The sequence below is a fragment of the Herpailurus yagouaroundi genome, unplaced genomic scaffold, assembly GCF_014898765.1.
Source record: "Herpailurus yagouaroundi ecotype Mexico unplaced genomic scaffold, PumYag 142, whole genome shotgun sequence".
Classification (NCBI taxonomy): Eukaryota; Metazoa; Chordata; class Mammalia; order Carnivora; family Felidae; genus Herpailurus; species Herpailurus yagouaroundi.
The window spans coordinates 62,549,923-62,565,516 of NW_024412397.1; the positions used below are offsets into that span (position 1 = coordinate 62,549,923).

Consider the following 15,594-nt stretch of genomic DNA (forward strand, 5'->3'; position numbering starts at 1 on the left):
GAAAAAAATCCTGCAATTGAATTTTTAAGAGGAATGTTTAAGAGGATACTAAGCTGTATCCAGAGGGTGGGAAGGTAGTCTGTTCAGGAAGACTGTATCATTTGCTAGTCTAAAATATTTTTTAAAAAATCACCATCACATAATTTTCTCTTTCGATGGGAAAAGTTTTCAAACATAACAGGATTAAATTGGTGTCCAATATCCACTCAGTTTTCTTCCACCCTGAGAAAACAGCTTAGTGTCAAGTAGGAACAATGCACTGTCTGTGTGAAGGTTAGGCCACTACAGTTCTGCAGGAGATAGGTATTGTCGGCTGCACATGTCTGAATGATGGCTTTTCTCAGCTTTTAACATATTTCATAAAAAGTTTCCTATGGTCTTTTTTATTCATTTGCTGAGTATGATTTTTGTGCATTTTCTGATAGTTAACCATGTGACAAAACTGCTGAGGTGGAACAAAATAATGTATGCATCTAGTAACTAATCAGAGAATCAATACCTGAGATTTGTTGCTATGGGAAGATGGCAAATAGTGCCAATTTAATTAACTTAACAACTGGGATGCCTGGGATGGTAAACATTTCCGGTAGATGGGAATCCTTTTTATTTGCAGGGAGATCCTAACACACATAATAGACCTGACAGGCTCTACTTCCCTCTTCTCAGTCTGAAATCACAAAAGGGCTTAGTCAAGCATACTTTCAACTTACTGCTTTGAACCATATGCAAATCCAGTACTTCGTAAGACATAATAAGAAACTGTATTTTGTGGGTGTTCTTGTTCTTTCTCTAACTTTCAGGCAGATTACTGTTTAGTAAAATAATTTCCATCAGGTCAAATGCTAATGTTTTAATTCTGGTGCTTTCCCAAGGACAACAAAACTTTAATGCAACATGAAAGAAAATAATAAACAGTTACTAGAATAGTTTTCATTAATTTTTTTCAATTGGCAAAAAAATTAAACATCCCCAATGCCAAATTAAGCCTTAACCTTAACAGATCTTGCGGAGATATTAAAGCTCCAAAATGTGAGGAGCATTTGGGGCTTTAACAGTGACTGAGAGCCCTCGGTCATTCCTCCACATGCCCAGAGCTCATTGTCACAGCCAGACATGGGACTCTAAAATCCTCTTGCTTCTCTGTGCCTCAATCTCACTCCTAAATTTAGGAAAGGGTAGCTAAATCTGAAAGAGTTTTAATAAAGATTACAATATGCTATAGGGGGAGATGAGCTTTTAGAACTTACTTTTGATGTATGTTACTAAAATTGCTGAGTTTGTGTTGAATATTCTGATTACATTTACCATCCAGAAGGGTCAGAGTTAGGGAGCACAGAAATTAGAGAACATAATGTATACTCTGGTTACTGAGCCACAGAAAGAATGGGAATAGTTATATTTTATATAGTATTCTTAATTAGCAAAAACTTTGTAAGTAGCAGATATTTGAAAATTATCCAAAATGACCATTGCTGTTTTGAGTTTTTAATAAATCAAAGGCAGATTTAAATTAAAATAGCACCTATTAAGTTTAATTACTCTTCTCTTTTTTCAGGTTCAATTTTAAAAGTCAAAGTGAACTGTTTGCCTACAGTGATATGTAGACATAGTATACAGATATCTCTGTCTGGGGAGTATTGATAATAAAAATAAAAATGTCAAACAAAAATAATATAAAAACAGGGAGGGGGACAAAACAGAAGAGACTCCTAAATATGGAGAACAAACTGAGGGTTATAGGAGAGGTTGTGGGAAGGGGGATGGGCTAAATGGGTAAGGGGCATTAAGGATCTACTCCTGAAATCATTGTTGCACTATATGCTAACTAATTTGGATGTAAATTAAAAAAAAAAACAAAAAATAAAACAAGTTGAAAAAATGTATAAAAATGTCAGCAGATCTCCAGTAATAGCAGCAGTAAGAGTGACAGGAATTAAAATGCCATCCCTGCACCTGACCATGTACTGCCCAAAGGGCCAAGATCTAAAATGGAAAAAGAATAGAGATCTAGCCTCTATTTCATGACAAATAAGAAGAGAAAGGAATTTGTTGTATTTCATTTACATTCAGAGTCTCTTTTCCAAACCAAGATGAGTAATAAAGAATAACAAAGAAACCAGCTGCTGGTTCATTTGTCAAGGATATGTTTAGTAAATAAAGGACCTCACAGAGCCAGGACCCTATATGAAGCAGAACAGACCAGGCAGCTGCGAACACTAGTCAGCAGCACATGCTACTCTGGGGGCAGGGGAAGCTTGGGCATAGTTTGAGGGCTTTTTATTTCACTGGAGTTTGGAAAGTATTGGATTTTCTTTAAAAAATAATTCTGTATGAAAATCTAAAAAATAATAAAATGCATACTTATTTAAAATATTTAAAATAACCGCATCAATAAAAGGAAAACTTAAAACTTCTAGGAGAAGTGGGTTGTCCTAAACACCATGCCACACTCTGACGAACACAATGCAGCTGTATGAAAGGTGTGGGGAAGAAGGTTCTTGGAGCTCAGGGCAGGCATGGGCTACAGGTGCACAGCCCCTCTGAGCTCATGGCGGGGTGTGTGGGAAACGAGAAATGACATGGTTTCATGGGTTGTGGGGGAGTCCCCTGTGGCTATATGGCCTGGCAGGCGGTTGCTCTGCCAGCTGAATGAGGGAGCAAATGCCGATCCGATGGCAGGAAGGCCCTGGGAGGCAAGCACCCACAGGCTATCTGAGTGCCCCTGCACATGGAGAGGAGACGGCATTCTTCCTGCCGTATAACTGGGTCACTCACAGGTCCCTCTAATCCGATGCTGCATTTTGAGTTTGTTGTCCTTTCAAGGTCATTTTCCTCTCAACTGAGATCATGGTGTAATCTATGCATCCTACAAAAGACTGGAATCAACGATCAGAAGCAAAGTGCCCATCTAAGCTGTTAATTGTTCAGAGTGCAGTAGCTGAGGTATCACTGTCAAAGAGATAGAGTAAAATAATCCCCAGAACCAGCAGAAAGAGGCCAACCTTTGAGGATTTCCACCTGCTGGTAAAAGCTCTCTCACATAGATAATACATAGCCCCTGCTACCCCAAACATGGCTGCTTCAAAAGGATGAGAGCTGAGCAGAGAAGCTGTTTGTATGGTAGAAAAAAGTGGTCGGAAAGGCGTCCTTGGCCATACACTGGTTATCCTAGGAACCTGAACAACAGATAAGGGAAAAAGAAAATGGCAGGGGGAAAGAAAAGGAGAAAATAATGCTGAACATGAGTGACCTAAAAATAGTGGTTACAGAGCATGAAAGAAAAACAAAACAAAACAAAAACACCACAGAGGATGTTAACAGTAGATTCCACATGTGTGTGTCCACACCAACATCTGCTTCTATATGTGCAAATTAGTAATCATACCATGAAGTCATTCCTAGGGAGTCTCAAGAATTCACAAACCAGAGACTTAAGATGTTTCTAACTTAGTGGCCCCCTGAACAGGGCTCACCAGGAGGCAGGACAGAGGCAACCACCTCTGGGGGCAGTGGGGAGCATGCAGCACACTGGGGAAGGTACTGAAAGACAAGTCTCCTTTTACTTAGATGGGCCATCGTCCTCAATCATTTGACCAAGTGATGAAAAGAAAATTACATTTTAAACATCCTAAGGAAACAGAGGGAGATACAATAAAAATAAAAATGAATACCAACAAAGACATTTCTGCCATTTTCAGTGTAAGGATTATAAATACAAAAGGATTCCTTGTTTTAATATAGCTAAAGTTTAAATTAATGGTCATACTTTTAAAGTACTTACCAAGCTAGACAGCACTACCACAAGACAAGTGTGATTATGGATTTCTCAAGATAAGCTATTAATGAGACCAGTCACTACTCTGACTGGAGGTTACTTTGTCTCAGCTCACACCCAGAGGCCCTTCCCGTGAGCTGTGGTTCCCTATAGAACCTGAGCCATCCAGCGCTGACCGAAGTGCTTTCTTTCCCACTGCCTTTCACTGAGACTCTTCTCTGTGACTGCAGATAAATTTTGTCTTGCTCTCCTTGTCCATAAAAAACAACTCCCAGCCTGACCTACCACACAGTAAGAGTTCCCCTTTGTCAGGAAATACACTTCTGGGTCCTTGATTTGGGCTGATGGTCTTTCTTCTATTAATTCTATGGTATTTCTTCTATTCCATTCAAAATTTCTCTTACTAGCTGAAATTCCTTTTAACTGATCTGATAGTTCTTCCACAGTGATAATTTTAAAATTTAACACCAACAATGGTGTCATATGATCACAAGGCCAGGTACACAGCTGAATGATAAACTGGCTTCTAAGAGAAAAGTTGGCTGAAGAGAAGAACCTCTTGATTATTGGACTTGTGATCTCTTATATACATTTAAGTTGTTCACATAAACAAAAGTCTTTGTACTTTAAAGTTTCAACCTGTCTGGTTAAGAGTTCTGTTTTTCTGCTGATAAACTACTGGTGAGACTATACTTAATCAATGTTTCAGTGATTAAGAGTTAGAGGAATTCTATCAAGAACTGACACACAATCATTAGTTCCTTAATTGAACTTTTTAGGAACAGAGATGACTGATCAAATTTCAGCGCTTGAAAGCTCTGTTCAAACTTGGTATCTTCATAAGAACCATACTATCTTCCTCTACTTTGAGGGAGGGAAATCAGTTATTGCTTTATTTGAACCCTTGATAATTCAAGACAGCCTAAAAATATGGACTGAAATATAGACAAGGCATATTCCAGTGCTTTTTATTCATGAATTTCTGAGAAAACATTAGATATTAGGTTGCTGGTAGAATTATTGATTGAAGCCTTCACCTCACCTGCAAATATTTCTTATGTCAAGTGGACTACAAAAGAATCTTTGCAGACCTCTTTTAGTTAGAGGGTCTGTTACTTCTTTCTGGCAGTGCCCTATGTATTACTTCCATTGTCCTGGGAATCAAAGCCACTACACCAACCTGGAAGTCTCAGGAAAATAGCAAAATCATCATCCAGTGCAAATAGCAGCTTTGGCTCCAACATCATAAAACATACTTGAAAACAATGTACAATGGCTTGTAATGGATCAAAATTCTCCCCTTATACTTCTGCCTCAATAAAATAGTGTACTTTAGTCTGACTTTGCTAACTTTTTGAGGAGTCTTAACAATTTTTAAGTGGACTAATTCCCTTTGAAAAGAAGAAGGCATTTCTTTAATAATAATACATGCTTTCAACCATTGATAAGTCTTCTGGGGAAAAAAAACTACTTTAAATGAACAAGGAGTGGTCAAATTTCATTTAGGTTACTGTCAGAATTGGTTTTCTTTAGATATTAAAAACAAATAAAGCTATTTAAAGATCATTTTAACATTTGGAAGATTTTTTTCTCCTAATCATTGTCTTAAGAAAGCTATTTATTCCATGTCTCTAACTGATCCTTAAGTTACTACGCAGTTTTCCAGTTACTTACAAGAGATCGGGAGCTCTGCTTGGAGGGTGGCAAAAACTGTCTTACATTTGTGGGTGTTTCCTTTTCAATGGAATGTCGTCTCTGGGGTGGCTGCCGTCTCTCTGGCTGGGGTGTTGATGATATGGGCAAGAATTTCGGAGGCTCTAAAGAAATGAAATTAACCAAACTGAAATGAACTTTCTTACAAGTAAAAAGTCTTAGATTTTCAATTTCTGACAGAATACCCTTTGTCATTTGTCACAAACATTGCATTCAAAGATGAAATATTTGTTAGAGGGTTTTAGTAAGATTAGAAGTTCTTATGGGGATACTATGAGGACTGTTATAGAAAAATCTTTGCAAGATGAACTTTCCTACAGATATAGAAAGAAAAAAGAAAAATATTTGTATTTTTAATATTCATTCAAATATATCATAAAAACACAATTATAGTCTTAGATTTGTACATACAAATGCCTTCACATTATATACAACAAAATTTTACAGTCTCAGGCATGTAAAATACGTAAAAACATGTATTCTCCGTGTGTCCAAAAAAGGCTACCAAATCATACCAAAATTCTCAAGTGTAGTGACCTTTTATATTCTTCTTTTTAAAGGTAAAATATAGGGGCGCCTGGGTGGCGCAGTCGGTTAAGCGTCCGACTTCAGCCAGGTCACGATCTCGCAGTCCGGGAGTTCGAGTCCCGCGTCGGGCTCTGGGCTGATGGCTCAGAGCCTGGAGCCTGCTTCCGATTCTGTGTCTCCCTCTCTCTCTGCCCCTCCCCCGTTCATGCTCTGTCTCTCTCTGTCCCAAAAATAAATAAATGTTGAAAAAAAAAAAAATTTAAAGGTAAAATATAAAAACTCTTCCTTTTTAAATATTTATCAAGACATTCTGTCCTTAGATTTAAATCAAGCTCTATTTAAATTTGAAAAAATAAATTCCAGTTTTGATAATATTGTGCCACTGCTCTCCTTCATCTAGTAATATTTTGGGACAGAGTTTAAAAGGAGAAGGTTTGAGGGGTGCCTTAGTATGTAGAGCACACAACTCTTGATCTCGGGGTTGTGAGTTCGGGCCCCATGTTGGGTGTAAAGATTACTTAAAAAATAAAATTTTCTAAAAAAAAAAAAGTTTATAAAAGGAGAATATTTTATGGTTTGAATGGTTCTGGATTTACATTCTGAAAACATAAGGAGAACATTAGAAATAAATTATATTACTTAAAGTTTTATTTAATACTTCCTCCTACTCTCTCTGAAAAGTAAGCCTGCTTCATTCAATGTAGCAGGTGAGGAAAGTGAAAGTCAACACCAAGTTAAACGTGATCCATCTATTTGGACTACCCCACCAACAGAAATCACTAAATAAAAATAACACGATTTCCATAATCAAGAAAGATACAGAAATCCATTATGTGATTTAATTGAATCTCTATAATATTTAATGGGCCTGGACAAACACCAAGTATAGATAATGACCAAGGTCAGCTCCTACTATTCTTGATACAATCTAAGTAAATCAAAATACTAATTAAAGAATTTTAATCACTAAAAATTCCACGTGTACAGGAAATCAGTAAGTTGTTTTTTTAAATTGCAGTAAAACATACATAAATTATATTTAGTGTGTCTTAACTATTTTTAACTGCACAGTTCAGTGGTATTAAATATTTACACTGTTGTGCAACCGTTATGTTCCATCTTGTAACGGTTAAGACCATAACTCTTCATCTTGTAAACTGAAATTCTACAACTTCCTATTCTCCACTACCTACAGCCCCTCACAACTACCATCCTACTTTCCATCTCTATGATTTTGACCGCTCTAAAAATCTCATATAAATGGAATTATACAGTATTTGCCTTTTTTGGAATTCCTTTTTTCCCTTAGCAAAATGTCCTAAAAGTTTGTCAGTATTGTAGAATTTCCCCCATTTTTAAAAATGTTTTATTTATTTTTGAGAGAGAGCGAGCAAGTAAGCGTCTGAGTCGGGGAGGGGCTGAGAGAGAGAGGGAGACACACAATTTGAAGCAGGCTCCAGGTTCTGAGCTGTCAGCACAGAGTCCAATGTAGGGCTCAAACTCACAAACCGTGAGATCATGACCTGAGCTGAAGTCGGATATTTAACCGACTGAGCCACCCAGGTGCCCCAGAATTTTCCTCAATTTTAAGGCTGAGTAATATATCATTGTGTGGATATTCCACATTTTGCCTAGCCATTCATCCACTGACGGACACTGGGGTTGCTTTCACATTTTAGCTATTGTGAATACTGCTATGAACATGGATGTACAAATATCTCTTTGAGATTCTGCTTTCAATTTTTTTTTTCTGTTTCGATCTTTTGCTTATATAGTCAGAAGCAGAATTGCTGGATCATATGTAATTCTATTTTTAAGTTTCTGAGGAGTCACCATACTGTTTTCCACAACACCTGTACCATTTCACATTCCCAACAGTGCACATGGTTCCAATTTCTCTACATTCTTGCCAACACTTGTCTTCTGGTTTTTGTTTTGATAGCAGCCATTTTAATGGGTGGGAGGTGGCATCTCACTATAGTTTTGATTTGTATTTCCCTAATGATTAATGATGCTGAGAATCTTTTCATGCACTTGTTGGTCATTAGTGTATCTTCTTTGGAGAAATGTCCATTTGAGTCCTTTGCCTATTTTTTAATTAGGTTCTCTTTTCTGTTGTTGAGTTTCAAGACTTTCTCTATATATTCTGAATATTAATCCTTTATTAGAGATATGATCTGCAAATATTTTCTCCTATCCTGCATGCTGCCCTTTTATTTCATTGATAATGTCTTTTTATGCATAAAAGTTTTTTAAATTTCATAAATTCCAGTTTGTCTATTTTTACAAATAGACAATTTTTTGTCTATCCTTGGGGTCATAGCCAAGAAACCACTGCCAAATCCAATGTCATGAAGTTTTTGTCCTATGTTTTCTTCTAAGAGTTTTATTATTTTAGGTCTTACATTTAGGTTCTTAATCCATTTTGAGTTAATTTTTGTATATAGTGTTAGGTGAGGGTATAACTTCCTTTTTGCATGTGGATATACAGTTCTCCCAGGACCATTTGCTGAAAGACTTCCCATTGAATTGTCTTGGCACACTTGTCAAAAATCTTTTGACCATATAGGTGAGGCTTTATTCTGGGCTCTCTACTCTATTTTGTTGATTTATATGTCTGCCTTTATGCTAATACCTCATTGCGTTGATTACTATAGTTTCTAGGTTTTTTTTTCTTCAATATATGAAATTTATTGTCAACTTGGTTTCCATACAACACCCAGTGATCATCCCAAAAGGTGCCCTCCTCAATACCCATCACCCACCCTCCCCTCCCTCCCACCCCCCATCAACCCTTAATTTGTTCTCAGTTTTTAAGAGTCTCTTATGCTTTGGCTCTCTCCCACTCTAACCTCCTTTTTTTTTTTTCCCCTTCCCCTCCCCCATGGGTTTCTGTTAAGTTTCTCAGGATCCACCTAAGAGTGAAAACATATGGTATCTGTCTTTCTCTGTATGGCTTATTTCACTTAGCATAACACTCTCCAGTTCCATCCATGTTGCTACAAAGGGCCATATTTCATTCTTTCTCATTGCCACGTAGTACTCCATTGTGTACACAAACCACAATTTCTTTATCCATTCATCAGCTGATGGACATTTAGGGTCTTTTCATAATTTGGCTATTGTTGAGAGTGCTGCTATAAACATTGGGGTACAAGTGCCCTTATGCATCAGTACTCCTGTATCCCTTGGGTAAATTCCTAACAGTGCTATTGCTGGGTCATAGGGTAGGTCTATTTTTAATTTTTTGAGGAACCTCCACACTGTTTTCCAGAGTGGCTGCACCAATTTGCATTCCCACCAACAGTGCAAGAGGGTTCCCGTTTCTCCACATCCTCTCCAGCATCTATAGTCTCCTGATTTGTTCATTTTGGCCACTCTGACTGGCGTGAGGTGATATCTGAGTGTGGTTTTGATTTGTATTTCCCTGATGAGGAGCGACGTTGAGCATCTTTTCATGTGCCTGTTGGCCATCCGGATGTCTTCTTTAGAGAAGTGTCTATTCACGTTTTCTGCCCATTTCTTCACTGGGTTATTTGTTTTTCGGGTGTGGAGTTTGGTGAGCTCTTTACAGATTTTGGATACTAGCCCTTTGTCCGATATGTCATTTGCAAATATCTTTTCCCATTCCGTTGGTTGCCTTTTAGTTTTGTTGGTTGTTTCCTTTGCTGTGCAGAAGCTTTTCATCTTCATAAGGTCCCAGTAGTTCATTTTTGCTTTTAATTCCCTTGCCTTTGGGGATGTGTCAAGTAAGAAATTGCTACGGCTGAGGTCAGAGAGGTCTTTTCCTGCTTTCTCCTCTAGGGTTTGGATGGTTTCCTGTCTCACATTCAGGTCCTTTATCATTTTGAGTTTATTTTTGTGAATGGTGTGAGAAAGTGGTCTAGTTTCAATCTTCTGCATGTTGCTGTCCAGTTCTCCCAGCACCATTTGTTAAAGAGACTGTCTTTTTTCCATTGGATGACCTTTCCTGCTTTGTCAAAGATTAGTTGGCCATACGTTTGTGGGTCTAGTTCTGGGGTTTCTATTCTATTCCATTGGTCTATGTGTCTGTTTTTGTGCCAATACCATGTTGTCTTGATGATTACAGCTTTGTAGTAGAGGCTAACGTCTGGGATTGTGATGCCTCCTGCTTTGTCTTCTTCAAAATTACTTTGGCGATTCGGGGCCTTTTGTGGTTCCATATGAATTTTAGGATTGCTTGTTCTAGTTTCGAGAAGAATGCTGGTGCAATTTTGATTGGGATTGCATTGAATGTGTAGATAGCTTTGGGTAGTATTGACATTTTGACAATATTTATTCTTCCAATCCATGAGCACAGAATGTTTTTCCATTTCCTTATATCTTCTTCAATTTCCTTCATAAGCTTTCTATAGTTTTCAGCATACAGATCTTTTACATCTTTGGTTAGGTTTATTCCTAGGTATTTTATGCTTCTTGGTGCAATTGTGAATGGGATCAGTTTCTTTGTCTTTCTGTTGCTTCATTACTAGCGTATAAGAATGTAACTGATTTCTGTACATTGATTTTGTATCCTGCAACTTTGCTGAATTCATGTGTCAGTTCTAGCAGACTTTTGGTGGAGTCTATCGTATTTTCCATGTATAATATCATGTCATCTGCAAAAAGTGAAAGCTTAACTTCATCTTTGCCAATTTTGATGCCTTTGATTTCCTTTTGTTGTCTGATTGCTGATGCTAGAATTTCCAACACTATGTTAAACAACAGCGGTGAGAGTGGACATCCCTGTCGTGTTCCTGATCTCAGGGAAAAAGGTCTGAATTTTTCCCCACTGAGGATGAGGTTAGCTGTGGGCTTTTCATAAACGGCTTTTATGATGTTTAAGTATGTTCCTTCTATCCCAACTTTCTGAAGGGTTTTTATTAAGAAAGGTTGCTGAATTTTGTCAAAGACCTTTTCTGCATTGACTGACAGGATCATATGGTTCTTATCTTTTCTTTAATGTGATGTATCACGTTGATTGATTTGCGAATGTTGAACCAGCCCTGCATCCCAGGGAATGAATCCCACCTGATCATGGTGAATAATTCTTTTTATATGCTGTTGAATTCGATTTGCTAGTATCTTATTGAGAATTTTTGCATCCATATTCATCAGGGATATTGGCCTGCAGTTCTCTTTTTTTACTGGGTCTCTGTCTGGTTTAGAAATCAAAGTAATACTGGCTTCATAGAATGAGTCTGGAAGTTTTCCTTCCCTTTCTATTTTTTGGAATAGCTTGAGAAGGATAGGTATTATCTCTGCTTTAAACGTCTGGTAGAACTCCCCTGGGAAGCCATCTGGTCCTGGACTCTTATTTGTTGGGAGATTTTTGATGACTGATTCAATTTCTTCGCTGGTTATGGGTCTGTTCAAGCTTTCTATTTCCTCCTGATTGAGTTTTGGAAGCATGTGGGTGTTTAGGAATTTGTCCATTTCTTCCAGGTTGTCCAGTTTGTTGGCATATAATTTTTCATAGTATTCCCTGATAATTGCTCGTATATCTGAGGGATTGGTTGTAATAATTCCATTTTCATTCATGATTTTATCTCTTTGGGTCATCTCCCTTTTATTTTTGAGAAGCTTGGCTAGAGGTTTATCAATTTTGTTTATTTTTTCAAAAAACCAACTCTTGGTTTCATTGATCTGCTCTGCAGTGTTTTTAGATTCTATATTGTTTATTTCTGCTCTGATCTTTATTATTTCTCTTCTGCTGCTGGGTTTAGGCTGTCTTTGCTGTTCTGCTTCTAGTTCCTTTAGGTGTGCTGTTAGATTTTGTATTTGGGATTTTTCTTGTTTCTTGAGATAGGCCTGGATTGCAATGTATTTTCCTCTCAGGACTGCCTTCGCTGCATCCCAAAGCGTTTGGATTGTTGTATTTTCATTTTCGTTTGTTTCCATATATTTTTAAATTTCTTCTCTAATTGCCTGGTTGACCCACTCATTCGTTAGTAGGGTGTTCTTTAACCTCCATGCTTTTGGAGGTTTTCCAGACTTTTTCCTGTGGTTGATTTCAAGCTTCATAGCATTGTGGTCTGAAAGTATGCATGGTATGATTTCAATTCTTGTATACTTATGAAGGGCTGTTTTATGACCCATTATGTGATCCATCTTGGAGAATGTTCCATGTGCACTCGAGAAGAAAGTATATTCTGTTGCTTGGAGATGCAGAGTTCTAAATGTATCTGTCAAGTCCATCTGATCCAATGTATCATTCAGGGCCCTTGTTTCTTTATTGATCGTGTGTCTAGATGATCTATCCATTTCTGTAAGTGGAGTGTTAAAGTCCCCTGCAATTACCACATTCTTATCAATAAGGTTGCTTATGTTTGTGAGTAATTGTTTTATATATTTGGGGGCTCCGGTATTCGGCGCATAGACATTTATAATTGTTAGCTCTTCCTGATGGATAGACCCTGTAATTATTATATAATGCCCTTCTTCATCTCTTGTTACAGCCTTTAATTTAAAATCTCATTTGTCTGATGTTAAGTATGGCTACTCCACCTTTCTTTTGACTTCTAGTGGCATGATAAATAGTTCTCCATCCCCTCACTCTCAATCTGAAGGTGTCCTCAGGTCTAAAATGAGTCTCTTGTAGACAGCAAATAGATGGGTCTTATTTTTTTATCCATTCTGATACCCTATGTCTTTTGGTTGGCGCATTTAGTCCATTTACATTCAATGTTATCATAGAAAGATATGGGTTTATAGTCATTGTGATGTCCGTAGGTTTCATGCTTGTAGCGATGTCTCTGGTACTTTGTCTCACAGGATCCCCCTTATGATCTCTTGTAGGGCTGGTTTAGTGGTGACGAATTCCTTCAGTTTTTGTTTGTTTGGGAAGACCTTTATCTCTCCTTCTATTCTAAATGAGACTTGCTGGATAAAGGATTCTCGGCTGCATATTTTTTTCTGTTCATCACATTGAAGATCTCCTGCCATTCCTTTCTGGCCTGCCAAGTTTCAGAAGAGAGATCGGTCACGAGTCTTATAAGTCTCCCTTCATATGTTAGAGCACGTTTATCTCTAACTGCTGTCAGAATTTTCTCTTTATCCTTGTATTTTGCCAGTTTCACCATGATATGTCATGCAGACGATAGATTCAAGTTACGTCTGAAGGGAGTTCTCTGTGCCTCTTGGATTTCAATGCCTTTTTCCTTCCCCAGATCAGGGAAGTCCTCAGCTATTATTTCTTCAAGTACACCTTCAGCACCTTTCCCTCTCTCTTCCTCCTCTGGAATACCAATTATGGGTATATTATTTCTCTTCAGTGGATCACTTAGTTCTCTAATTTTCCCCTCATACTCCTGGATTTTTTTATCTCTCTTTTTCTCAGCTTCTTCTTTTTCCATAATTTTATCTTCTAGTTCACCTATTCTCTCCTCTGCCTCTTCAATCTGAGCCGTGGTTGTCTCCATTTTATTTTGCAGCTCATTGATAGCATTTTTTAGCTCCTCCTGGTTGTTCCTTAGTCCCTTGATCTCTGTAGCAATAGATTCTCTGCTGTCCTTTATACTGCTTTCAAGCCCAGCGATTAATTTTATGACTATTATTCTAAATTCACTTTCTTTTATATTGTTTAAATCGTTTTTGATCAGTTTGTTAGCTGTTGTTATTTCCTGGACATTTTTTTGAGGGGAATTCTTCTGTTTGTCATTTTGGATAGTACTTGGAGTGGTTCAGAACTGCGGGGCACTTCCCCTGTGCTGTCTTGAATAACTTGTGTTGGTGGGCGGGGCCACAGTCAGACCTGATGTCTGCCCCCAGCCCACTGCTGGGGCCACAGTCAGACTGGTGTGTGCCTTCACTTCCCCTCTCTTAGGGGCAGGATTCCCTGTGGAGTGGCGTGGCCTATCTGGGCTACTTGCACACTGCCAGACTTGTGGTGCTGGGGATCTGGCATATTAGCTGGGGTGGATTGGCAAGGTGCACGGGGGCGGGAGGGGCAGGCTCAGCTCACTTTTCCTTCGGAGATCTGCCTCGGGAGGGGCCCTGCAGCACCGGGAGGGAGTCAGACCCATGGGAGGCATGGACCCGCAGAAGCACAGTGCTGGGTGTTTGCGCGGTGCAAGCAAGTTCCCTGGCAGGAACTGGTTCCCTTTGGGATTTTGGCTGGGGGAGGGGCCAGGGAGATGGCACTGGCGAGCGCCTTTGTTCCCCGCCAAGCTGAGCTCTGTCGTCCAGGGCTCAACAACTCTCCTTCCCATTGTCCTCCAGCCCTCCTGTTCTCTGAGCAGAGCAGATGTCAAGTCCCGCTTGCTGCCCGAAGACACTCCCTCCGGCCCCTCCGCTTTTGCCAGTCACACTCGGGGGCTCTGCTTGGCCGGTGGGCCGCCCCTCCAACCCGGCTCCCTCCCGCCAGTCCATGTAGCACACACCACCTCCCCGCCCTTCCTACCCTCTTCCGTGGGCCTCTCGTCTGCACTTGGCTCCGGAGACTCCGTTCTGCTAGTCTTCTGGCGGTTTTCTGGGTTATTTAGGCAGGTGTACGTGGAATCTAAGTGATCAGCAGGATGTGCGGTGAGCCCAGCATCCTCCTACGCTGCCATCTTCCCTGGATCTAGTTTGTAGTAAGTTTTGAAATCAGGAAGTATGAGTTCTTTTTCAAAGTTGTTTTGGCTATTTGGGTCCTCTGAGATTCCATATGAATATTAGAATGGGTGGTCTTCTATTTCTGCAAAAATGTCATTGGCATTTTGATAGAGATTGCACTGAATCTGTAGATAACTTTGGTCAGTATAAACATTTTAAGAATATTAAGTCTTCCAATCCATGAACACAGGATATGTTTCCATTTATTTATGTCTTCTTTAATTTCTTTCATCAATGTTTTTAGTGAGCAAGTCTTTAACTTCCTTCTTTGATTCCTAAGTATTTTATTCTTTTTGATATTCTTTTATAAATGGAATTGCTTTTGTCATTTCCTTTTCAGATTATTTATTGCTGGTGTATAGAAATGGAACTGATTTTTTAAAATGTTTACTTATTTTTGAGACAGAGAGACAGTGTGATCAGGGGAGGGGCAGATAGTGAGGGAGACACAGAATCTGAAGCAGACTCTAGGCTCTGAGCTGTTAGCAGAGAGCCCGACACAGGGCTCAAACTCATGAACTGTGAGATCAGGAACTGAGCCATCCAGGTGCCCCAAAATGCAACTGATTTTTGTGTGCTGACTTTATATTTTGCTACTTTACTGAATTATTTATTCTAACAATATTTTTGTGTTTGGAATCTTTTAGAGTTTTTTTACATGTGAGATCGTATCATCTGCAAAGAGGTAAGTTTACTTTTTTTCCTTATTTCCTTTCCTTTATTTCCTAGCCAAACTGTGCTCACTAACACTTCCAGGACTATGTTGAACAGAAGTGATGAAAGCTGGCATCCTTGCCTTGTTTCTATTTATTAGAGGAAATTTTTTCAGTCTTTCACCACTGAGTATGATGTTTAAAGTGAATTTTTCATATATGGCTTTTATTACATCAAGGTAGTTTCCTTTTTTTCAATTAAAAAATTTCTATTTTAAGTTTAGAAAGAGAGTGCAAGCAGGGGAGAAGGGCAGAGGGCACAGAGAGAGA

The 15,594-nt window shown here is 38.8% G+C and overlaps 1 protein-coding gene across 6 annotated transcripts in view; it reads right to left on the reverse strand.

Annotated features, from left to right (window-relative positions):
- SPIRE1 (spire type actin nucleation factor 1) overlaps positions 1–15,594 on the reverse strand; it is a 203,493-nt gene that overhangs the window by 7,831 nt on the left and 180,068 nt on the right. For 4 of the 6 annotated variants that reach the window (XM_040479443.1, XM_040479444.1, XM_040479447.1 and 1 more), the window contains 2 exons: positions 5,450–5,592; positions 3,003–3,176 (listed from right to left, as the gene is read on the reverse strand). In XM_040479443.1, coding sequence (XP_040335377.1) covers positions 3,003–3,176; positions 5,450–5,592 — 317 coding nt within the window. The remainder of the gene's footprint in view (positions 1–3,002; positions 3,177–5,449; positions 5,593–15,594) is intronic. The other 2 variants (XM_040479445.1, XM_040479446.1) reach the window with 1 other exon arrangement.